Genomic DNA, 26,486 nt, shown 5'->3' on the forward strand with positions numbered 1-26,486 from the left:
ATGGAAGTGATAATCTGCCAGTTCTAGGCTAGGCCTTAGGAGATTTGGCAGCTTTTGTTTTTGCTGTGTTAGAAGGCAGCCACCATGTAAAAAAATCCAACTACCCTGATGGAGAGATGAGAGACTATAAAAAAATGTATTTAAAAAAGTATAAACAGGCCGGCTACAGTGGCTCATGCCTATAATCCCAGCTTTGGGAGGCTGAGGTGGGAGAAGCCAGGAGTTAAGATCAGCCTAGGCCCAAAGCAAGACCCTGTCGCTACAAAAAATAAATTAGCCAGGCGTGCTGATGCACCTGTAGTCCCAGCTACTTGGGAGAATGAGGTGATAGAATAGCTTGAATCTGGGAGTTTGAGGCTGCTGTGAGCTATGATCACGCCATCACACTCCAACCCAGGTGACAGAGTAAGACCCTGTCTCTAAAAGGAAAAAAAAAGTTTTTTAAAAAACTATAAACATATAAAAATAAAGACAGGGGCTCGGCCAACCCCCACCATTCCAGCCACCCTAAGTCTTATAGGTGCTGACACGTTGTTTGTAGAAAAATCAACTCAAACTATGTTTTTCCTCTGTTCCACACTACAAAAACAATCAACACAGAAGACTTCTGTGACCAAATATGGGAGAGGGGTTTCCCCGCACACCAAGCAAGCAATCAGTTCTGGACACCAGCTGGGTGTCCTCCAACTCTACCTGAAGATAGTGTCAGACCCCACAGTTTGAAGGCTGAGTCCCCAAGACTGCCCTTCAGATGCTAGTCACAAGCCCAGGCCTTCAGAACTTCGGGCCAACCGGCTTCATGTTGGGGTTCCCATGACCCCCTCTTTGGGTTTGATTAATTTGCTAGAGCAGCTCACAGAACTCAGGGAACCTTATATTTTACATTTACCGGTTTAGTATAAAGGATATCAGAAAGGATACAGATGAAGGGATGCATGGGGCGAGATAGGGGAAGGAGCGCAGGGCTTCTGTGTCCTCCCTGAGTACACCATCCTCCATAGATGTTCAGCTATCCAGAAGCCCCCTGAACCCTGTCCTCTTCGGCCTTTTATGGAGACATCACTGGATAGGCATGATTGACAACCATGTAGAAATGTGATTGGACAAAAGGGTATATGATCTAATACTAAGAGACTGAGTGGCAAGACCCAGCAAGGCCTGTCTGTTCAGATTCTTCTTGGCTTCTCTGTGCAGCATTCTTTGCTCCAAGGTATGGGGCAGGACCCCTTCTGAAATGAGGCTTATGTCCTACAGTCAGACAAGGTAGGTCAGAGAATTTCTTCATGGCCAGCTGCATGACAGAAAGGTGGGGAAGATTCCTTCCTTTGGGAGAGAAAAGAGCAGGTGGAACGAGGGGAGGATAAGGCTTCTGAGGCTGGCTTCTGGGATCTAAAGTGCCCCAAAATCATGACAAGAGACTATTACAGGGGCATTGGTAATTATGAGCCAGGAACCATGGATGGAAACATATATATATATATATATATATATATATATATATATACACACACACACATCATATAGATATATATACACACACATATCATATATATATACACATATCATATATACATATATATAATAATGTCACACATGTGAATGAAGCCGTCTTGGACACCCTTCCCCTACCCAGTGCCACATGGAACAGGGAAAAGCCACCTCACCTCCCTTGGAGGCCTGCCCAGATTGCAGAATCATGAGCTAATGAGAGGTAGTTATTGTTGTAAGCCAACGCAATTTTTTTTTTTTTTTTGAGATGGAGTCTCACTCTGTCATCCAGGCTAGAGTGCAGTGGCGTGATCTTGGCTCACTGCAACCTCCGCCTCCCAGGTTCAAGCAATTCTCCTGCCTCAGCCTCCTGAGTAGCTGGGATTACAGATGCCCACCACCACTCCCAGCTAATTTTTGTATTTTTAGTAGAGACAGGGTTTCACCATGTTGGTCAGGCTGGTCTCGAACTCCTGATCTCAGGTGATCCACCCGCCTCGGCCTCCCAAAGTGCTGGGATTACAGGCATGAGCCACTGCACCTGGCCAAGCCTAAGCGTTTTAAGGTGGTTTGTCATGCAGCGATAGCAGATGGAAAATGCTGAATCTAGTGCTCTAAGGATTTAGTAAGAAGTTTTCCTCTGTTTCATGGCTCTGCTTTCCCAGGGAGGCTGTCTTTGTATGGTGGAAGGATGTCCACTACAGCATCAGGCTTGCATTGTACCTGCTTAGCAATGCCCAGTGGAAGGGCATAGGCTTTCCCAGCAGTTCCGGCAAAAGTCTGGGGATGACTCTCATCAGCTCTGATTAGCTCATGTGCCTATCCCTGCACAAGCCACAGTGACTCTGACTGGCCAAGGCTGGATGACATGCCACTCTCTGGATCCAAGGATGGGAATGGTCCACCTTATCTAAGCCATTTGGATTAAAAGTAAGAGTAGGGTAGGTCCCAAAAGAAAACCTAGGTACCGTCTTCAGAATAAGGGGTGGGATGCTGGGCAGGCTGAAACAACAAACACGCGCTACAAAAGTCAAGTATAATCCTACCTCTTTTCATAGGCCTTTCACCATCACTCCAAACTTTAAACTATTACAGTTCAAATGACCTGGTCTCTTCTTTGGTGCTTTTAGCATCTGCTGCCTTGTGCTCCTTCCTTATACTTTGCAAGTAAATTCTTATTTCACACCTTAGGTATGAACCTTTGTATTTCTTATTGTTCTGACTGCATTTGTTATTTTAACAGTGTTACATTTTCCATTACTTTCTGCAGAGAGAGGCTCTTGGAGGTATCAAAGGCACAGAATTCTTACATTGACAGGAGGAATTTGCACCTGCGCTCTCCCTCTCTCTCTCTCTCCATGGCTGACAAAACCCTAGGCATTGGCATTGCGTCCAAAGGAGGGGATGTGGTCTATTTTCCCCTTGGGTTCTGCCTCCCAAAAGGAGAGCCAGATGGTGATCAGCACTGCTTGTTTTCTTTCTGTTCTGGGGAGCTTGCTCTTGTGCTATTTAATTTGTATATTTTTAAAAAATAATTTTGTATGAGTGCCCAGCAGAGCAGCTTTTGGGCAACTAGCTTATGAAATAAATTTAAATGATCTAAAAAAGAACATCCTTTGTCAATTGAAATTTAAATGAGCCTAATAAAGTTTGAATTTATCCTTCCCATTGAGGGTCAGCATTCCAGGATGGAATTCTAAGAAACATCAAGACAGTAATAGAAATGGGAAGTAGATGCCTGTTGGTACCCCCAAGCAAAGCCCAACCCTGGTTTGTCAGGGCCTCTCTGAGTTTATTCACACGTAAAGTGCTATTATGTTTATTTATTTGAGAAGGTACCCCTAACTGGTGATTTGAATTCCAGAATTAAGGATATCACCATATCTGTTCCTTTGAGTCTGTTACCTTTAAAATTTTAAATTTTTCTCTTTTTCTTCTTTTTTTTTTTTTTGAGACAGAGTCTCGCTCTGTTGCCCAGGCTGGAGTGCAGTGGCGCAATCTCAGCTCACTGCAGGCTCCGCCTCCTGGGTTCACGCCATTCTCCTGCCTCAGCCTTCCGAGTAGCTGGGACTACAGGCGCCCGCCACCATGCCCAGCTAATTTTTTGTATTTTTAGTAGAGACGGGGTTTCACTGTGTTAGCCAGGATGGTCTCGATCTCCTGACCTCGTGATCCGCCTGTCTCGGCCTCCCAAAGTGCTGGGATTACAGGCATGAGCCACCGCGCCCGGCCTAAAATTTTAAATTATTCTTAACTATTGTGTGCATGTATGAATGAATGTACATCCAGTGTACCAACAGTCATTTGTTAAAGAGCATTATATATTTACAATTGTGTACCCCTCTTCTATTGAAGCCTTCATCTCCCCACCAGAGATACTGTCCTGAAATTTGTGTTTATTATCCTCTTGCTTTTCTTAAACTTTACAGGAAGGCTAGGCGTGGTGGCTCACGCCTGCAATCCAGCACTTTGGGAGGCCGAGGCGGGTGGATCACTTGAGGCAACGAGTTCAAGACCAGCCTGGCCAACATGGTGAAACCCCGTGTGTACTAAAAACACAAAAATTAGCTGGGCATGGTGGTGCACACCTGTAATCCAGATACTCAGGAGGCAGAGGCATGAGAATCACTTTAACTCGGGAGCCAGAGGTTGTAGTGAGCTGTGATCGTGCCACTGCACTCCAGCCTGGGCGACAGAGTGAGACTCTGTCTCAAAACCAAAAACAAACAAACAAAACAACCAAACAAAAACTTTACATGAATCTTTTTTTGTTTGTTTGTTTGTTTGTTTTTGTGGAGACAAGGTCTCACTATATTGGCCAGGCTGGTCTCGAACTCCTGGGCTCAAGTGATCCTCCCACCTCAGCCTCCTAAAGTGCTGGGATTATAGACATGAGCTACCACACAGCCTATATGAATCTTACTGCAAGTAATTTTTTGTGGCTTGCTTTTTTTGTTTCTCAGTATTGTTTGTGAAATTTGTCCATATTGATTTTTTTTTTAGCTGGAGTTCGGTCTGTGGCTTATTTTTTTACTTTATTATTTTCATAAGCAGAAGTTTAATTTTTTTAATGTCAAACCTTTGTGGTTTATGCTTTTTGTGTCCTGTTTTTCTTTTTACTTGAGATGATAATAATGATATTCTTTCATTGTCTTCTGACAATTTTAAGTTGTGTTTTTTCCACTTTAAGTCTTTAATCTGTTTTTTTTTTTTTTTTTTATTTTTACTTTTTTTAGAGACAGGTCTTGCTCTGTTGCCCAGGCTGAATTCCTGGGCTCAAGTGAACCTCTTGCTTCAGCCTCCTGAACAGCTGGGATTACAGGTGCAAGCCACCATGTCCAGCTAATTTTTTTTCTTTATTTTTCCTTTATCTGGTATTAGTTTTTGTTTATGCTGTGAGGTAGAGATCAATTTTTTTTTTGTCCAAGTGAAAAGGTAGATCATGCCACTCCTTTGCTCAAAAATTTCCGAATCTTCCCACATTCCCCAAAATTAAAGTTCTTTTTTTCTTTTTTCTTTTCTTTTCTTTTCTTTTTTTTTTTGAGTCAGAGTTTTGCTTTTGTTGCCCAGGCTGGAGTGCAATGGCGTGATCTTGGCTCACTACAACCTCTGCCTCCTGAGTTCAAGCAATTCTCCTGCCTCAGACTCCTGAGTAGCTGGGATTACAGGCATGCGCCACCACGTCCGGCTAATTTTGTATTTTTGGTAGAAACAGGGTTTCTCCATGTTGGTCAGGCTGATCTTGAACTGCTGACCTCAGGTGATCGGCCCACCTCAGCCTCCTGAAGTGCTGGGATTACAGGCGTGAGCCACCACGCCCGGCCTAAAATTAAAGTTCTTAAAAATAGAATGAAAGTCCATATATGATCTGGCCCTCTGAAATGTCTCTGACCTCATCTCTTTCCAGTGAACACTGGCCTCCTTGCTCTTCCTTGAACACTCCCGAAATGTTCAGGGCCCTTGACTTCCTGTTTGTCTGCTGGAAATTTTCAGATGTCTATACTTCTGGCTTCCTCATGTCCCAAGTCTCTGCTCAAGGTCACCTTATCATGGAGGACTTCTCTAGCCACCCTAGCTAAAATCTCCCTCCAACACACACACACACACACACACACACACACACACACACACACACACCCCAGCGTTTGGTATTTCTCTTCTCTTCTTTCGAAGAACTTACCTGAAAAACTCTCTGGGCCTGGTATAATTGTGTGTTGGGGTAGTGGTAGATGGCTATTTTTAAAAAGTGTTGATGTAATTTTTTGAATGGCTTAAGGACTACATGGGACTTTCAATTTCTTCTTAAGTTAGTTTTAACCCTTTCTCTACAAAAATATATTTTTAAAATTAGCCAGAAATGGTGGCACACATCTGTAGTTCGAGCTACTTGGGAAACTGAAGTGGGAGGATCCCTTGAGACCAAGAATTTGAGGCTGCAGTGAGCTATGATTGTGCCACTGCACCCCAGCCTGGGCAACAGATACCCTATCTCTAAAAAACATTTTTTAAAAAATTTTACTTTTTGAATAGTTAATATATGCCCACAGTATAAACATTCCAGTTTCAAAAGTATACACAGTGAAAATCAGATCTCTCTCCTATCTCTGCCTTCTAGCTACCTGGTTCCCCTCTCTTGGCATCAATTTCTTGTCTATTTCCCTAGTTTCTTGTTTATCCTCCCAGATATATGTCGTGCATGTAGAAGCACATAACATATATTGTTTTTACATAAATGGTGGAATGCCATATATATTATCCTGCACATTGCTTTTTTTCCACTTAACCATGTATGTTAGATTTGCTTCCAAAGCTATTCATAGAGGGCTGCCTCATTTCTATTCTAGTTACCTAATATTCTATTGGATGATGTACCATCATTTATTTACTTAGTCTCCTTCTGAAGGATAATTAGGCTATTCTGTCTTTACAGTGGCCTTCTAAGAAGCCAGTGTGTTTTGCCCATCTTTAATTGCTGCTTCACCCTGATATACCTTCTCCTTAAACTTACATTCCCATGCTATCATTTCCCTGTTCAAGAATCTCCAGCAGCTGCCCAGTTCCCACAGAATAAGGCTGAGCTTCTTACCCTTGAACGAAGATCCTGCATGGTCTCTGCCTTCTTTTCCATCATGTCTTCCTGTTCCTGAGGACACTCCCCAAAACTGATGACTTGAGGTTTTCCCAAATGTACCTCTGATTTTAGGGGCTCCAAAGTTTTCTTCAGCCTGCTCTACCGTCCCCTTTGAACCCTATGAAGGAAATCCTTCCCTCCCCCTGGGCTGGTCACACTGGGCTCCAGGTCCTCTCTGGAACAGCTGCACTTTAAATATTTCAGCCCAGTCTCCCACTGTACACCCTACAGAGCCAGAACAGGTGTTCTGAATTTTGGGGTTACTGATATTTGAATTGTTCACCAATGGCCCTTCCTCTTCTAGACTCCAAATTCTTTGTGGGCAGGGACTGATCACTGGGAATGGGGAATACTAAAATGAAAAGATATCCTGACTTCCAAGTAGCTTAAAACATAAAGGTAAGCTGGGCACAGTGGCTCACGCCTGTAATCCCAGCACTTTGGGAGGCTAGGGCGGGTGGATCACGAGGTCGGGAGATCAAGACCATCCTGGCTAACACGGTGAAACCCCATCTCTACTAAAAATACAAAAAAAATTAGCTGGGTGTGGTGGCAGGCGCCTGTAGTCCCAGCTACTTGGGAGGCTGAGGCAGGAGAATGGCGTGAACCCGGGAGGCGGAGCTTGCAGTGAGCCGAGATTGCACCACTGCACTCCAGCCTGGGTGACAGAGCGAGACTCCGTCCCAAAAACAACAACAAAAACAACAACAACAACAAAAAACCATAGAGGTGAGCCAGATATGCAAAATGAAAATACACAACACAGTAGGATCTTAGTTTAAGTGCGCTATGCTCAGGGCAATCATGGTCGGGGGGAGTCTTTTATTTTTTTACGTTAAATCTCTGGTCTCTAGTCCAGGGTCTGGTACATGGCAGCTGCCCAGTAAGTGCGTGTTGAATGGAGAATAACAAAAAGAGGCATTTAAGGCAAGTGTCAACTTCTTGCAGTAACAGCCACCTTGTATATACAAAATAAGTCAACAGATAGTGTAGTGTGGATGTCGCTCATCTTTTGGGGAGAAAGAGGGCTGTGTGGGAGGGGGTGGAATCAAGTTTCAGCCAGGGAGGGAGGCGAAGACATTGCCTCCCGGGTCGTGGGTGGATGGGGGGTCCCGGCGGCTGCCGGGCGCGGGAGAGGCGGGGAGAAGGAAAGGGGGAGGAGACTCTCGCCTCCTGCCCCGCCTCCCCCACCCCGCGGCGGCGGCGCAGGGCGGCCGCGCGGGTGTTGGCACCAGAGGCAACAGCTGCAGCAGCCGCGCCGCCCCCTCGCCCGCGGCTCCCGGGGTGAGCCCGAGCACGGCCGGCGGCTCGCGGCGCGGCAGCCCCAGAAGACTGGAAAGTTCGCGGCCGGAGCGCGGAAATGCCGGGCAGCGACACGGCGCTCACCGTGGACCGGACCTACTCGGACCCCGGCCGGCACCACCGCTGCAAGAGCCGGGTGAGCGCCGCGGGCTGGGGGGCGGCGGGTGCGCGCGGGCCCGGGGGCGAGGCGGGCTGGGGCGGCGGCTCAGTGCTAACCCACGCGCCCCCAGCGTTTCGCCGCCGGCCTCCGCTGCCGCCGGAGGTCCGTGCCTCCCCGATCCTACGAGCTGAAAGGGTGGGCGTGGGGGGCGTCGGAGCCCGGGCTGCGGTTCTGGGATCCCAGGTCCGCCTGCCCCTCACGGCGCCCAGGTCCCCGCGCGCTATGCGGGACGCCCGGTTCCCCGACGGCCCGCGCTCTGCTGTCCTCCCCGCCAGGGAGCGCCCGCCGCTCCGCGAGGGAATCCCGCCACCCGCGGCCCCGCGTCTCCAGGTCTCCGGAGTGTCGCCCTGGGTGTGACGGTGCCCTCCCCGCCGAAGGTCCCGGCGGCCGCCCTGTCTCCCGGTCCTCGGGGCGTGTGGCCGGAGCCCGAGCGCGGTGCGCAGCCGGAGCGCGGGGAGGCGGCGGACGGGCTCTGCCCAAGTGAAAAGTCAGAATCTTTGCGCTGCCTCTCCGGAGTTTCGAGCCGAGCCGAGCAGGCGCCCTCGCCATTGTTTGCAGTGTAATTTGCTGTTGCTGATTTTGGCTGTGGGCGAAAATAGCTCATTCTGTGCCTGCTGCAGAGACGAGCCCTGTAGGGCTTCAAAATAAAGACGGAGGCCGCAGCCCAAGCGCGGGTCTCTCCTGGGAGAGGAAGCCTTAGCCCACCCCGGTGAATACCTTTGCCCTCCCTGGCTGTTGAATCGTCGAGGCTGGATGTGAGGCTCTGTAACCCGTTCTCCCCACGGCTGATTGAAGTGCCATTTAACAAAGCACCTCCTCCACGCCGGCATCTGTTCTGGCAGGAGGCACCTGGAGTTGTTCTTTGCTCCGCCTACTACTTACTCGCTTGTCCGAGAACTGGGGATTTGGGTGTCAGCCTCTGTGTAAAGTTCACGGAGGGAGAGCCGGGCTCAGATTCTGGCCTGCCACCTCCGAGATCGAGAGACCAACTGGATGGAAATAGTAGCAATAGTGACGGGGTTGTGTCGCGGCTCTTTGTGCAGGATTTAGGTCTTCACTCATAATTTGAAGTAGTAATCGATTGCCCCAGAAGTGAAGCAATGAGTCTCTGGTTTATTTGCCCGCTTTCCCTTTTTCCTTTAGCATCTGTTAATCATTTTGGAAGAATGATTTTAGTTTTTACAGATTGAATGTATTTGGTGGAATAATACCTCGTGCACTCACCTCAACCTTACAATTCTCTTATTTTTGCACTTTCTTTAAAAGTTTCGTAACAGTTTGCTGTGAAAATAACCAGAAACTCCATTTGGAATAAACATGGAAGAAATGTGCTTACCCACAGGTAGACATTTCTTCTTGGATAGCTGTAATACTAGTTAACAGAACTATGAAGAAAAGATCATTTTCGAATGCATTTGTAATGGAGAGGATTCTGTAAAGTTAATGTTGCAGACTTGAAAAAATGTGAAAGCTTGTTTTTTCTTGTCACAACTGTGATCTTCTTTGTGTAAACAAGATTAGTAATCTTAGCGGGATGGATGGCTCATTGTCAACTCATTTAAGTGGTTTGGCAAAACTCATGCAGCTTTACAAAACTCACTCTTCATAACCTGTAAAATGGTGGTGATAAAGTTTGTGCCTCAACTGCTTAGGTGGAATGTGGTAAAGCAAGTGTGTAACGTAACTGCAGACTGTTTCTGCCACGTCTGCCACTGTTCCCTGTCTACGCCAGTCTTTTCTATTAAAAGGTCAAAACCTTATGTGAAGGAGATTTCTTGATTTTCTTTAAAATTCTGCTGACGGGCCGGGGGCGGTGGCTCAGGCCTGTAATCCCACCACTTTGGGAGGCCGAGATGCGTGGATCACCAGGTCAGGAGTTCAAGACCAGCCTGGCCAAGATGGTGAAACCCCGTCTCTACTAAAAATACAAAAATTAGCCGGGCGTGGTGGTGGGCGCCTGTAATCCCAGCTACTTGGGAGGGTGAGGCAGAGAATTGCTTGAATCCGGGAGGCAGAGGTTGCAGTGAACCGAGATGGTATCAGCCTGGGCACAGAGCGAGACTCCATCTTTAAATAAATAAATACATAAATAAAACAGTTCTATTGACAATGTTATTGTACCTGCTGCCTTGTATTGTTAGCATGGAGATACCCGATTTTTAAATAAGCTGTGTATTAAAACTGAGTTAGACATTATATGTGCTGATTATCCTAAATTAGCACATTGGGCCAGTCAGATCTAGTGAAGAGAGGAAATCGGAGAAGGGCTAGAACTTTAGCAGACCATAATCACAAATTCTACTACAGTGATGCTGGACTTCTTGAGGTCCCAGTTTAAACTTCTCAACTATCTGCTTTTAGGTTTTTTATTGTTGAGACAGCGAGGAATACGTAGAACCAGTGAAATTTTTGTAAACTCATAAGAACTTTTCTCAAGCAGGGTTGATGTAATTTCAAGTCTGCCTTGAGGCTACAATAAGTCTGTTGTAATGAAGGGAAAGCAACAATTTTACTGTGCAGAAAGTATTCATCCCCTTAAATGATCGTAGCTCCTGTATTGTGGAACTCACTTGGATGCAGCTGTAAAGATATGTTTTCCTGACACCCAGAAAGTATGTGATGCGAGAGGAAGACATCAAGTGCTAATTTCTTGATATCACCATCTCCTTGGGAGGAAACTAGTATAGGATTTAAAAAGAACCCTTTTATGAACTCATTTCGTGAATTAGCTCCCCTAAAAATGCTAATGAGAACTGGGGGTTCATGGGAAGAGTTGATTAATCTTTCAGGGATATGGAGTTTCTGCCTAGAAGTGGGCTAAGACTCCATGAGATGAAGTTCTTAGTTACTGAATGGTCATTTTTTAAATTCAAAATCAATACCTATTGAGATAACAGGAAAACTACATGGTCTCTCTTGCTGGGCTTATTTCAGCCTTTGAGACTGGAATAATAATGAGGCAGTATACTCTTTCAACATTGCAGAAATCTATTTTTATAGCCAGGTGGACTAACCTAGATAACCCCTCCCCCCTTAGTGTAAGTAATGAATTCTGTGATTGTTGCTAAGCTGACAAGTCAGGATCATTCACATTTTAAAACTTCATCTTTGTAAAACTCAGAAATGGTGCTTGTTAACTTGATGCACATATCTCTCTACTTTAAAAGAAAGAGCATCCATAATTAGACTCCTACTTTTTTTTTCATGCCCTAGTTAAAGCCTATCATCTTTTTAAGAATACAGGCCGTCTGCTTTCTATACAGTAACTGGCTTTTATTAATGATGTGTGAATTAGGTTTTCTTTTAGTTGGTTTTCATTTTAAATGTTCTAAAATGCCCTCTCCAGCCACTTGGGTATAGTGGTGGATAGCTGGGGCTCTGGACCTACGTGGGTTGTATTCTGGCTCTTCGAGCTTCTTAACTGGGTGACCACTGGGACAGGGTCCTAAATAGCCTTTCTGAGCCTCCAGTTTCCCATCTGTAAAAGAGGTAATACTCCACTCTTCTGGGAGTGATTGTATGTCTTAAATAACAAAGTATTTGTTTAAAAAAAAAAAAAAAAACTGGGCACGGTGGCTCACGCCTGTAATCCCAGGACTTTGGGAGGCCGAGGCAGGTGGATCACCTGAGGTCAGGAGTTCAAGACCAACCTGGCCAACATTTTGAAACCCTGTCTCTACTAAAAATACAAAAATTAACCAGGCATGGTGGCAGGCGCCTGTAATCCCAGCTACTCGCGAGGCTGAGGCAGGAGAAGCACTTGAACCCAGGAGGTGGAGATTGCAGTGGGCTGAGATCGTGCCATTGCACTGCAGCCTGGGGGACAAGAGTGAGACTTCGTCTCAAAAAAAAAAAAAAAAAAAAAAGTGCGTGCACTCAAATATTAGCTATTTAAAAAAATTTTTTTTTAATTTATGTTCTCTCATTGGGTGAAAAAGCTGTATTTGTCTATATGTCAGGTTAATAATTTTTTTCTATTTTGTTGGTGCCACTACTAATCAGAACTGCTAGTCATCTTGAGTACCTGCCCTCCCCCATCTCTCTAACCTATTAGCAATACCACTGCACCTTTCTCTGACATTTCTCTGGAATTGGTTTCTTCCATATCTCCCAATCATCCCCCACCTTAGTCACTTATGACCTTCACCAACTTCTGTTCCATCCTGCGTGCAAGAACCATATTATTTTCCCTACTGAACCATTTGCATTAGGATAGTGCCCAGAATACAGATCTTGTACCAGTGCTGTTTGCTACCGGTGCAGTCTTGGATCCTGTGATCACTCTAAGCCTTAGTTGCCACTTCTACATAATAGGGGTGTTTTGAGGAATAAATTCAGTAATGTCTATAAAATGTTTAACTCCATGCCAGGTGCACAATAAGAAATCAATAGATGGTAACCACTTTTACTATAGGCCGAGCATCTCAATCCAAAACCCAAAACCCAAAATGCTCCAAAATCCAAAACTTTTTGAGCGTCAACATGACGCTCAAAGGAAATGCTTACAGGATCATTTCTGATTTCAGATATTTCTATTTGGAATGCTCAACCAGTAAGTATAATACGAAGATTCCTAGGCCGGGCATGATGGCTCATGCCTGTAATTCCAACACTTTGGGAGGCCCAGGTGGGTAGATCACTTGAGTTCAGGAGTTTGAGACCAGCTTGGCCAACATGGTAAAATCCGGTCTCTACTAAAAATACAAAAAAATTAGCTGGGCATGGTGGCGGGTGCCTGTAATCCCAGCTACTAGGGAGGCTGAGGCAGGAGAATCGCTTGAACCTGGGAGGCAGAGGTTGCAGTGAGCCAAGATTGTGCCATTGCACTCCAGCCTGGGCAACAGAGCGAGACTCCATCTCCAGAACAAAACAAAACAAATTCCAAAATCTGAAATCTGAAACACTTCTGGTTCCAAGCATTTTGAATAGGGTACTTGTACTATATGAAAGAGGGGTTTGTGAGCTTAGAAATGGAAAGGCTGCTAATTTTGTGAAAAGTATAGACTTTTCTAGCATTGCTAGCATTTTTTGCCTCCTTGCGTCATGTTTCTCATCACATTGACTGTTTATATGTTTAATGCTTACATGTATTTATAAACTATAGACATTGGCACTTTGAGAGCAAGATGCTTCAATTATTCAAAAAATACTTACTGAGCACCTTCTGTGTGCTGGCTGCTGATCTAGGCATCAGGAATACAATGGTAAATGAAACACTCTGGTCTCTGTGAAAGCTTAATATCTGGTGGGTGTATCTCATTTATACTTGTGGCTCCAGACAATACCCCTGTCTTATACAGGAGGACATGATGATAATACATGCAGAAACCTCTAACATCTGAAGTAAAACTTGTGTCGAGCGTGAGTGCCACCTGTAGTCTATCTTCAAGTGTTCTGTGGTTTGGAAATCCATCTACAATTACATGATGAGTAATGACCAAAGGCAGTGAAGAAGAGGATGCTGTAGCCCTTCTCGCAGTGGAACTGGTTGGGCAGTGATGTAGTAAGTTGATGATCACATGCTTACTCCCTGGGCAGGAAATAGGGGGAGTGGAAACTGACCTCTGTCCTGGAGGACACTGACCCAGTGAAGTGGTACGCTGAGTAGTACACAGATACCGTTTTCACCTGTGATTTGTTTTATTTGAAAGAGCTCGTTAAAGAGAATGAATAATGGTGAGTGTCTCAAGCCAGGTTTTTCTTACATTTAGGGTGAGCAAAGTGATACGGTGTGTGTTTTTCGAGCTGTACTTTGTTGCAGGCTCTTCCTTTAGAGGAGAAGGAATTGCCAGCCACCACCAGCTCACCCGCCTGTCACATCCGCTATAGAGAGCACCAAGACAGCTGCTACCAAGTTGGATCGCAGGGTGTGTTTTGCTTCAGACCCTCTGCCTGAATTTCCCGGGCTGCTGCTAAGGTCAGAAATCAACCTAGTCTTACTTGGAAAATGCCCACAGCTTGACCTAGAAGAGTCTGCAGCTTTCAGCCCTGCGGTTTCTTAATTGTGTTTTCATGTTTTCAGTGGAGGGGAGGAGGGTGACAAGAGAAAAGGAAGAGAACCATGAATCACCATACTGTGAATCAGAATGAGGACTTTTCATTCCTTCGAAAGGGAACATCAGGATATATGATTTGTGCATAGGCCAACTGCTTCCATCGACTTGGGAGGGGTGCTGCCTGAAAGAAACCATAGTATATTTGTGGATTATTCCTCTGTAAGGAGGTAAAAACATAGGTGAAAGGAAGAATGCAGTCACAATAATAGTTAATGTGTACTGAGTGCTTACTGTACACCAGGCAACATGAAGCACTTCAAATACACCATCTCCTTGATCTTCCACAATATCCCGCTTTTCCATTTTACAGATGGGGAGGCTGAGGCCCAGACAGATTAACAGTTTCTCTAAGATCTTGTGTCTGTTAGGAAACTATAGTAGAGCTAGGGTTTGAACCTGTGTATGTCTCAACTCCAGAGCTTGATTCTTCACCACTTCCCTGTCTGCCTCCATGGTGAACACTGGAGAGCAGCCCAGTCTTTCTAAACTAGTTGGGTGCCTGGGGATGGATGTGTACAGCATCTGCTGGGCACTTACCCTAATTGTGTGCTCTAATTCTTATGACATACGCATTGCCAGTCTTTTGCACGTAGTCATATATTCCCAGTAAACACGTGAATGAATGATACAGAATGATAGTTCATGAACTTTAATGCCTAGGATATGAGAATTTTGCTAGTAGTTTGAAGTCTTAAAGGCTGTCAAACAAGCTCATGATTTAAGATCATTAAAGAACCATGTTTTCGCCTGATGTTTGGTCTCCTGAGGATGGACTGTTGAATAGCAAGATGAAAGTGGTGCTTCCTTGTGACCACTGAGTTCAAGATATGCCTGCAAACGTGTCTCCTCAGTAGATCCTCATGACTGGCCTGTGGGTTCACACCTTCTTTTGAGCCATGTCATCAGTCACCTACCTGGTGATCTTTCTGTGAAGGCTCTTGTAATATTAAACCAAGCCTTCTTGTGTCCCCTGCAGAACATCACACTTTGGGGGAGTGCACTGGAGTGGTTAAGAGTGCCAGTCTTGGAGTTATCTGCCTCGGTTGACTTTCTTCTTTTTTTTTTAGATAGAGTCTTGCTCTTTTGCCAGGCTGGAGGGCAGTGGTGCAATCTCGGCTCACTGCAACCTCTGCTGCCCAGGTTCAAGTGATTCCCCTGTCTGAGCTTCCCGAGTAGCTGGGACTACAGGTGCACGCCACCACGCCCAGCTGATTTTTTTGTATTTTAGTAGAGACGGGGTTTCACTATGTTGGCCAGGATGGTCTCGATCTCCTGACCTCGTGATCCGCCCACCTCGGCCTCCCAAAGTGCTGCGATTACAGGCATGAGGCACTGTGCCCGGGCCCGGTTGACTTTCTATAGTGTACTCTGCCGCATGGTACCAAAATTAGGTTTTTACAAGGGTTGTCACAATACTTTCCTTGGAGGACTGTTGTGAGAATTAAATGGTGTAGTACGTGTAAACACTGTTGAGTGCCAGCACCTGCTAAATGCTCAGTTAATGTTCAGATGGGAGAGGAATAATAATAACAGTATGTAACAGTGGTATAACTCTCTGGCCATTGCAGGAGCTGCAATTGAGCAGAGACCGTGGGTGTGATTTCCAACACTTTGAGTTCTCTCCAGAGACCAGATCTTTTCAAGGATTTGCTTCCTGAAATGCATCCCATTTAGTGCCGGTCCCCTGAGGAAGCCACATTTTAAATGACTGATTGTAAACCTGTATCTTCCTCAGGTCTTAAAAGCATTCGAGGAGACTGTGCCAACTAAAAACATTACAAAGGGCAGTTTAAAGCAGCTAGAAAACATAGCCTGGTGCCCACACCAGAACTCCCAGTGGAACCCTGGCTTGACTGGATTAAAGGTACGAAGGCAGAGGGTTGGAAAGTTAGACTCAAGGTTTTGCCATGGTAGAACTGGAAGGGAATTTAGACAATATTAACTCCAGACCATTCCATTTGCAGAAGCAGAAAATGACACCAGCCAGACTGTAACCAGTAAAATTATGTAATTAATACAGACTGATTGGGACTAACCGTTATACCATCTTCTGTCTTTAAAAAGGATTGCTTTACATAATTTTTAAATATCAAATTAATTGCTAAGTTATGGGGTGGAATGAGAATTTAAAATTATTTTCAGTAGGTATGAACAGATTTAAGTTTTTGTGACTTTTCCAGGTTAAAAAAGTGAGTTTGAATGACACGATGTTAGGCCATTCTTCTTCTGAATGTATTTACAGGTTTTTGGGGGCCACTGGGGAAAAGAGGGGTGACAATTCATGTATCAAACTACTTAGCTGCACTGGATTGTTGCTACTTAAAAATATATATTTTTTTGTGGTTCCTCTTAGTGTCTTCATTTTTTCAGTATAAAGTTTTGCAGAATGAAGAGTTCCTCCATGTCCTGACCTTCCACTTGTTGGGGTGGGATATTGGGGAAAAAAGTATGCCAGATGCATGAGCCATGGAGCTCATCATATGTGCGTTTGACCTAGAATTCAACCCGAGTCTGCCCTGGTCTCCAAAGCTCTCCGTTCTGTGAGTCTCGCCTTAAGAGTCTCTTCTAGCACCAAGTGTTTTCAGTATGTAAAATTTGCATACAATATAATGCAACCCCTAAACCCAAGGCTAAAACTTCACCTAGTCCTTGACCAAAGAAACGATTATCTGCTCCAACACTAGGGGAAAGATAGGACTTGAGTCCGATGGCCTATGGAGAGACAGCATGTCTGGTGCAATCCCCAGTGAAGCGTCCCCCTAGAAAAAGCCCGTGTGACTTCTGCCTTACACACCGATTTGAGAGCCCAGCCCGGGAGTAAAATGTGGCTTTTACTGTATCCAGCAAGACATTTCCACCTACCTCTTGTTCCACAGGCACCTCAAAGTCTGTATATCAAATTCATTCTTTCGACCGCCCTTCTATTCCTGGTTAATATTATGCTTTTCCCATACAGCCAGTCAACAAACCAGATGCTTGAGCTGCTCCCTCAATCCCCCACCCTACCCAGGTACCCAGTGGTTTACTTCTTTTCTTTTCTTTTCTTTTCTTGTTGAGACAGGGTCTGGGTCTGTTGCCCAGGCTGGAGTGCAGTGGCGCCATGTTGGCTCACTGCAACCTCTACCTCCCAGGTTCAAGCAATTCTCCTGCCTCAGCCTCCTGAGTAGCTGGGATTACAGGCACATACCATCACGCCCAGCTAATTTTTGTAGTTTTAGTAGAGACAGGGTTTCACCATGTTGACCAGGCTGGTATCGAACTCCTGACCTCAGGTGATCTGCCTGCCTCAGCCTCCCAAAGTGCTGGGATTACAGGCATGAGCCACTGCACCTGGCCCCAGTGGTTTACTTTTTAAATGTCGATCATCTGTCTTTTCCTCGTTGCCCCCAGCATCACTCTCTTAAGCTTACCTCTGGATTTGAGCAACAGAGTGAAGCATCAGGAAATGGACTCTGGAGTGAAACTTGAATGTCAGCTCTTTCACTTAGCGGCTTCATGAGCAGCCATTAGAAGCGGTGTTGGGAAACCCATTACAGCATTTGTTGTTCTGACTTTGAGTCATTTGTGGTCTACCGCAGTTTCCCAAAGTTCAGTCATTCCCACATCTACGACACACTGCCTCATACCACCTGCACTGTTATTTGCTTGATATTTCTAAATCGGTTATCTCCTTAAAACTTAAATTTATTTTCAAAGTATCAGTGTCACTATTCTAGCTATGTATTTTCTGAGTTTGAGGCCTCCCAGCACCAGATTAAGAAGTAGATTAGCACTGGATGTGGTGGCTCACGCCTGTGTTCCCAGCACTATGGGAGGCCAAGGTGGGTGGATAGCTTAAGCCCAGGAGTTTGAGACCAGCCTGAGCAACATGGCCAAACCCCATCTCTACAAAAAATACAAAAATTAGCTGGACATGGTGATGCATACATATGCTCTCAGCTACTCAGGAGGCTGAGGTGGGAGGATCACCTGAGCCCTGGGAGGGGTGAGGTGGGAGGGGTGAGGCTGCAGTGAGCCTCGATTGTGCCAGTACACTCCAACCTGGGTGATGGCGAGACCCTGTCTCAACAAAACTAGTTAGCAAGTGTTGGAGCAATGTTCGAAAGTTTTTAGCACCAGAGATTTTTCCTGGACTGAATCAACTGAATTGGATTGAGGATTGAAAAGGAAATAACTCGCTCACTGTGATTCTGTGTTATTTAATGCTTTTGTCTTATGTCACCTAAAATAATTCAGAATCATCTAGGAAAACCCTGGTGTTAATGTATCATCTCCTTTCGTTCCTTCGTGAGATATTTATCTTTAGACCCATGGTCTAGAAGATGCTTAGAAACAGTTTTCCCACTCATGGGTTGTGAAAATTTGAGTTAGTGTTTTCCTTTTTTATTTTGACCAACAGGAACCCAGATCCAAATTTCAGCTGAATCGAGTGAGATTTTTATAGCCTGTTTCTTTTTCTCTTCTTTTTTTTTTTCCTTACCTCTTGATTTTGGCTTCCTTTTCTAATTTATATTTTTTTCTGGCCTGGTTTCAATGTGTGTGTGTGTGTTTACATATATGTGTTTCCTGTAATCTATCTTAAATCCTTGTGTACCAAATGAGGTACTCATCAATTTATTTATTTACTTATTTATTTACGAGATAGAGTCTCGTTCTGTTGCCCAGGCTGCAGTGTAGTGGTGCAGTCTTGGCTCACTGCAGCCTCCGTCTCCCGGGTTCAAGCAATTCTCCTGCCTCAGCCTCCCCAGTAGCTGGAACTACAGGTGCCCACCACCATGCCAGCTAATTTTTTTGTATTTTTGGTAGAGATGGGGTTTCGCCATTTTGGCCAAGCTGGTCTCAAACTCCTGGCCTCAAGTGATCCACCTGCCTCACCCTCCCAAAGTGCTGGGATTATAGGAGTGAGCTACCACACTCAGCCTCATCAATTGATTTAGTTCAATATAAACGATTGTTACTGGGATGAACAGAAGCCCAATCTGATAAGTCGAAGGCAGTCTCATCTAGGTGGAAATACTTGAAGGAGCTTGGAAATGAGCTGAGCTTGCTTCTCTCTGTATTATTTCCTCTTTAGTCTTCTGACGGCTATGACCTGGGAGAAACTGAGGTAATGGACAACCATAGGCCGAAGAGTGGAACATCCAGAAAATATGAATTCTTTGGGAATTTCAGGCAAGGACAGATAGTGGGTGGAGAAGAAATTTGAGTTACATGTTTTTCTGAAGTAAAGTTGAACCTAATTAAGATGTGTATGTAGGCTTGTTGTAATGGAAGGAAATTAAATGGTGCCTTGAGCTGCAGCCTTGCACAGAAGTTTCAGTATAAGCACTTTTCCAAAAATAAAGAATGCCTTTAGTGAAAGCTGTGCTTCAGCACCTAAATATATTTACTCCAGTGTGTTCAATTCTGTGTTGGGGCCAAAAGTCCCTTTTCTCTGTCTTTGTCAAGATGTTGTGATCATCCACAAAGCCTGAACTTGGCTTCAGATAGTCAGCAGGGTACTATTTTAATCTCACTAATTGGAACAGGTGGCCTCTATTTGCAGCTGAATCACTGGTTGGCATAGATTTAATTTATCTGACAATATGAAGCCCATTCAGTAAGAGCTGTTCAGGCTGTATGTATTGGCATCAGGCAAAGTGCCTGAAAGCCCCACTAGAAAGCATGGAAGACAGGAAGGAAGATGGAAGAAATGCAAGGAAGAGTGTGCTGCTTCCATTCCATCCTACCTGTTGAGTGCAGAATGGGTGAAAGGATATGGTCGAGGGATGCATGTGAAGATGCTTGGGAGGGGTGCTTATAGATATTTCTCCAGAGGAGGAAGAGGTGGCAAATGTCTCCTTTGAATCCACCCCGTAAGATGTCATGGTGCAAGAGGACCTCATGCTGTCCTCATGTTTTTAATATGAGCACATATTCAGGCATGGGGGAAAGAGCATGTCCCACGTGGCTCAGCTTAAGTGCTCAAGTTGAGATACCTTCAGACACCTCTAGTGACATCAGAGATGGTCCCCAGATTATGACCTTCTCCAGCTGGATCACTCTTTTATTTTTACATTGAGTGTATATTTTGTGTAGTGTCTTGTCAATGTTTTGCTTCAAATTCTTCAATAGGACAGAAGCCCAGCTTCTTAGACACCCAGAGTCTCTCATCTGACCTTCGCTTTTCACCCACTCTTGGTCCTTGAACTCAGGTCTCCTTTCTTTGTGGACTCCCATGCCTCCCTCTGTGCCTGTGGGTACCTGCCCCATCCTCTCTGACGGAGATAGTTGTGTTCTTTTTATCTAGGCATGGAGCATTGGACATAGTTGGAGCTTTGTAAATATTGACTGAATGAGTGAATGTGTGTATGTTGTGAAATTGTACTGTGGGACTTGAGAAGCTGGAAAGCATATTCTACTCTTGATCCATATCAATTCAGATTAATTTGCCTTGTTTTAATTGCTGCACAGGATCCCCATGTATGGCTATACCATCATTTATTTAACCATTTTCTTATTAAAGGACAAGTATATTGCTTCCAGTCTTTGGTGGTTACTTATTTTTGCACATGTGAGGAATATGTTGGCAGGCTAAATTCATAAGCGTCGAATTGCTCAGCCAAAGGGCATGTGCATTTTAAATTATGATATTACCAAGCTGAACACTGTACCTACTCTGTGTTGAACACTGGGAGCTAAGGATGCAGCAGTGAACAACACTGGTAAAGTTTGTATAACTATCATTAATGTGTGAACATGCCTTTACCCACATCGCTTCGGACACAGCATGTTTTCAACTGTTTTGATCCTTGCCAATCTGATAGGTGAAAACTCCTAGCCCATTTCAATGTATATCTTTCCTGGTATGGATGAGGTTGGTCATATTTTTAAAATTTTTATTTTGAAATAATTACAGATCTACAGAAATTTGCACAAAATAGTACAGAGATGTCCCATGTACCCCTCACCCAGCTTCTCCCAATGATTGCATCTTATGTAACTATAGTACAATAGATCATATTTTCATAGTCTAAAAAGACATTTGTCTGTGTTTATTAGCTGTTTATGTGTATGTTCTTGCCATTTATCTGTTGGCTGTTGGTCTTTTACATAGATTTGTATTGGTTTTCTACTAATTAAATTACTTGCTTTGCAAGTACATTTTTCCCAGCTTGTCATTCCTGACTCTATTTTTTTTTTTTTTTTACTGTTGTGTAACAAAGCACCATAAACTAAGCAACTTCAAAAAACAATACCCATTTAATTATCTCAGAGTTTCCATAGGCCTGGAGTCCAGGCGCAGCTTAACTGCATCCTCTGCCAAGAGTGTCATCAGCCTGAAATCAAGGTGTCAACCAGGACTGCAATCTCTTCTTAAGCTTGGGATCCTTTCCCAAGCTCACTGGATATTTACAGGATTAGGGTTCTTGCAACCCTAGACCTGAGACCCTCAGCCGCCAGAGGCTGTTCACTGTTTTCTGCCACAGGGCATGTTCCATAGCATGACAGTTTGTTTCTTCAAGGCCAGTGGGACAGCATCTTTGTTGCATTTTGTCTTTTACTTCTAGATCTTCTTTTAGAGAGTTCACCTGATTAGTTTAGGCCCACCTAGGCACTCTCCCTTCTGATTAATTAAAATCAGCGGATTAAGGGCCTTAATTATGTCTACAAAATTCCTTTATTTTTCCATGTAACATAATGTAGCCATAGGAGTGAAATTCCATCATGTTCAAAAGTCTTGCTTGTGGGAGGGTACCATCGTGGGAATCATCTTAGAATTCTGCCTGTTGCCCTGAATTATATGTTTTGTGCGTGCTGAGCATAGAGCTGGTGGATAGCAAGCACTGAATAAATACCAACCATATTTTGCCATGAAGAAATCTACAAATGTTTTGGTTTATAGGTTTGTATCATTCTTAGAATGGCCTTTGTACTTTGAGATTTTTTTAAAAGCCCACATGCCCATGTTCTCCTAATATATTTTATGATTTTTATTTTTGTATATTTGAATCTTTGAATGAGTTAGAATTATTCAGTTACTTTTCAGATGTCTGTACAGTTATCCCAGGGCAATTTTTCGCATTGTACCTGTCTTTAAAAATATACCACTGTTCATATATATCAAGTTTTGTTTTTATAAATGTCTACTTTTTCCATGGGTTTTAAATCTGTTGAACTCAGAAGGTTGTAATTCTGCCACACTTATTCTGGATTGATAGCCTCTTCCTCCTCCCTTCCCATCCTCTCCCCCAGGGATTTGAAATGAGCATTTTGAGGCCAGGTGCAGTGGCTTACACCTGTAATCCCAGCACTTTGGGAGGCTGAGGCAGGTGGATCACTTGAAGTCAGGAGTTCAAGACCATACTGACCAACATGGTGAAACCCCGTACCTACTAAAAATACAAAAAAATTAGCTGAGCATGGTGACGGGCACCTGTAATCCCGGCTACTCAGAAGGCTGAGACAGGAGAATTGCTTGAACCTGGGAGGCGGAGGTTGCAGTGAGCCAAGATCATGCCACTGCACTCCAGCCTGGGCAACAGAGCCAGACTCTGTCTCAAAAAAAAAAAAAAAAACCAAAACCAAAACCCACATACACACACAAAAACAGGCATATAACTCCAGTACTCCAGTATTATTTACAGTAAGGAAAGACCAAAAGACAGAAAGGAAAAGATAGCAAAGTTTTGTGTGTGTTTTAAAATTTTGCGTTTAATTCTCTTTTGAACTAAGTGTTACCTCTCATCAAGTTTGACTTAATGTTATAAAATCCTGCCCTTCTACAGTTTGCAAAAATTGTTATAGTACAAAGGATGTGTATTGTTGCTTCCCAAACCACTGTTGCCACCTCAAGTAATTTGTGACACACCATCCCAGCTCGGGAGATGGAAGAGCAGAAACTCAGCCTAACTTTGTGTTCTGCAGGGCACAGGACTACTGCTTCGGCTTTGTTAGCTCCAGACCGCTTTCAAGCCTGCACATTCCCCCTATTTAATAGACGTATTTAACATCCTTGTGCTGGGATTTGTACTGGGAAATTTAAGTTGGTTTGCCACTAATGTTAGGATAGCGAATATAACAAGATTTCTGATTTGTAGGTGATGATCTGTTTCCTTATTGGCTTCTTATTTGTATGTTACTCCTGTGCCTTCCTAAATATCACTAGATGCACTTCTGTTAATTATTGAATGGTCCACCTGCCTTGTATCTCTGCATCTGACACAGAAGGAGGTTAAAACTGGGCTGCGCCCAGAAACTAACACTTAACATTTTATAACCTGATTCAAGAGCATATTAAGGGTGGAATGAATATGCTGATTGCATGTGCTTTCATCTGGGAAAGGCACCATGCTTGTAAAAGCCTCCTGACTTAAGCAAATTATCAAGTACTATTTGTTGCATAAAGCCAGCCAAAGCTTACCTCGTGTGCTGGGCAATTCAGAGGCCTTCACAGAATTGGTGTCTCTTAGGCATGTGGGCACCAAAATTAAAGTGAGTCTCTTTCATTCAGGTGGCTCATTTATGCCCTACCTGGGGAGCAACTTACTTATGCAAAATCAGCATCTGTTTGTACCACCTAGAAATGCTTTATTGTTTGGGTAGGTGGGAGCATATTAAATTCAACTATTGAGAAATTTGCCTAGCGCTCTGGCTGTTTAAAATGATCTAATACCAAGAAAGTTTTTGAAGTACTCAGGGCTCAAATGAAGCTCTTATTTTTAAAGAAAGACTTAAAAGGAGAGGTCTTGAGACTTGTTGCTGTTTAAGGACAGTTTTGCAAAGTGAGCCTACCATTCCAACAGCCTTTTTTTTTTTTTAACTTTTGTTTTTTTGGCCAAATAGGAAATGGAAGAAATAGTCTTGCATTCTTGTGGCTTTCTTTAAATTAAATGTTGATCCTTCCCAACCCTCATTTTTTAAATAATTTGTTGCATGTTGGGGGTAATTAGAATGGTAACAGATAGATAAATAAGAATAATATATATACTAGGCCGGGCACAGTGGCTCATGCCTGTAATCCCAGCACTTTGGGAGGCCCAGCCGGGTGGATCGCCTGAGGTCAGGAGTTCGAGACCAGCCTGGCCAACGCAGTGAAACCTTATCTCTACTAAAAATACAAAACATTAGCTGGGCGTGATGGCGGGCACCTGTAATCCCAGCTACTTGGGATGCTGAGGTAGGGAGAATCGTTTGAACCCGGGAGATGGAGGTTGCAGTGAGCTGAGATCGCACCATTGCACTCCAGCCTGGGCAAGAGAGTGAGACTCTGTCTCAAAAAAAATAAAAATAAAATAAAAAATAAAACAAATTATATATATATACTATTGAAAAACAAAGAATACCAAATCTGAATACAAAGATTATGTTAATGCTTCCTGATACTTTGGATATTTCAGAAATCACAGTTACTTGTTAGTAACTCATTCAGCGAATTGTTAGTAAATAGTTCTTTAAAATAATTGCTTCTTAGTTTATTTACACAACAGCCTAAAATGAGCCTGGATATTTTTCTAGGGCAGCAAGCTTATTAACTTCTCAGTGGATTTTAATTTTCCTAAGTTTATGATTGCCGTGGTTGTTAATTTAATTTAAGGTTGAAGTTAATGTAGAAGTAAATGCAGTGACATCAGATTCCAAAATTATAAGGTAATGAAATGACCCATCAGAAACAGCAACTGTTTCACAAAGAGGGGCAAATGTTTGGTGCCTGGAGAAAACCATAATCATTAACCAAGTGGCTCTGTGATTAAATAGTAAGCAGACAAATTGAATTATTAAGTGCTTCAAACATGGAAAAAAATTTTAAAACTATGATACCCATATATCTATCTCCTAGATTTAATGAATGTTGACATTTTGCCATGTTTGCATCAAATTTCTGTCACTTGTTTTTAAGAAAAGTGGTCCCATAAACAGCTATCTAGATCCCTTTCTGTCTTCCTGCTTCCTCAGAGGCCTCCATAACCTGAAGCTGTGTATCATTCCTTCGTGTGTTTTCACACACTGGATGAATCCAGAAACAATTTATTGTATTACATGTATTTAATTAAGTATATGTATTCTTGGGTTACAGTTCTACATACATGGCATCTCTTGTAATTACAATTTTTCTTTTCTTTTTTCTTTCTTTTCTTTTTTGAGACAGTCTCACTCTGTTGTCCAGGCTGCAGTGCAATGGTGCAATCTCGGCCCACTGCATCTTCCACCTTTCAGGTTCAAGTGATTCTCCTGCCTCAGCCTCCCAAGTAGCAGGGACCACAGGTGCGCACCACCACGCCCAGCGAAATTTTGCATTTTTAGTAGAGATGGCGTTTCACCCTGTTGGCCAGGCTTATCTTCAACTCCTGACCTCAAGTGATCTGCCTGCCGCAGCTTCCCAAAGTGTTGGAATTACAGGTGTGAGCCACCATGCCCGGCCTTGTAATTACAGTTTTCTAATGTGGTATGTTGATAATTTATCCTACTTCATTTTCATATTTTACTGCTGTATGTTATTTTGCTATATGAATAAAACCAGAGTGTGTTTACAGCCATTCTTCTAATGGTGAACAGGTAGGTTGATTCTGGGACAGTCTCTGTACTCGTGGGAGAGTTTCTTAAGGGGAGATACCAGGAAGTGACATTGCTGGGGCAAAGGAAAAAGAATTTCTTCAACTTTGACATCCATTCTTAAAGAGCTTTCTCAAGTACTGTAATCACTACTGTACTTACAGTAGTGATTTTTTAAGGCCACATTTTAATATCTGTAATAGAAAATTTTTATGATGCTGATAGATTGTCTGTGTAGGTGTTGAATAGTACTTGTATATAGTTTGTGTATTTTAATTTTACCTGAAAGCAAATAGAAAGTTATTCTGAATTTGCTATTAGGCAGTTTTTGTACCTAGTCAATAATTTTACATCTCTATTCTTGTTAATGCCTAATAAAGCAAATGTGTCAGTATTTATTGAGGTAAATTTACATACAGTAAAATTTCCTGCTTTAAGTGCACAGTCCTATGAATTATGAACACATACAGTCTTACAACCCACATTCAATTAAGATGTAGAATATTTCTATCATCCCGGAAAGTTCTCTTTTGCCTCTTTATAGTCAGCCCTCTCTTTGCCTAGCACCTGACAGTTACTGATCTCATTTCTGTCCTTACAGTTTTGCTTTTTCATAATGCAGTATAAATGGAATCATATGATACGCAGCCTTTTTGAGTGTGGCTTCTTTCATTTAGCATAATGCTTTTGCAATTCCATGTTGTTGCATATAACAGGAGTTCATTCCTTTTTATTCATGAGTAGTGTCAATATACTTTTAAGAGGAATGCATCTATGGACAGAGATGAAGAAGGCTGAAATCCCACACCTCATCTGT

At 43.5% G+C, this 26,486-nt stretch overlaps 1 protein-coding gene across 2 annotated transcripts in view; it reads left to right on the forward strand.

Annotated features, from left to right (window-relative positions):
• Positions 1–26,486, forward strand: part of TMCC3 (transmembrane and coiled-coil domain family 3) — a 304,767-nt gene that overhangs the window by 213,658 nt on the left and 64,623 nt on the right. Inside the window, exon 1 of one of the 2 annotated variants that reach the window (XM_003259675.4) lies at positions 7,830–8,057. The exons of the other annotated variant lie outside the window; for it this stretch is intronic. Coding sequence (XP_003259723.1) covers positions 7,980–8,057 — 78 coding nt within the window. The 5' untranslated portion in view covers positions 7,830–7,979. Of the gene's footprint in view, positions 1–7,829; positions 8,058–26,486 lie in introns of those variants that run through there. 2 annotated transcript variants of the gene reach the window in all.

The sequence above is a fragment of the Nomascus leucogenys genome, chromosome 10 (genome assembly GCF_006542625.1).
Source record: "Nomascus leucogenys isolate Asia chromosome 10, Asia_NLE_v1, whole genome shotgun sequence".
NCBI lineage: Eukaryota > Metazoa > Chordata > Mammalia > Primates > Hylobatidae > Nomascus > Nomascus leucogenys.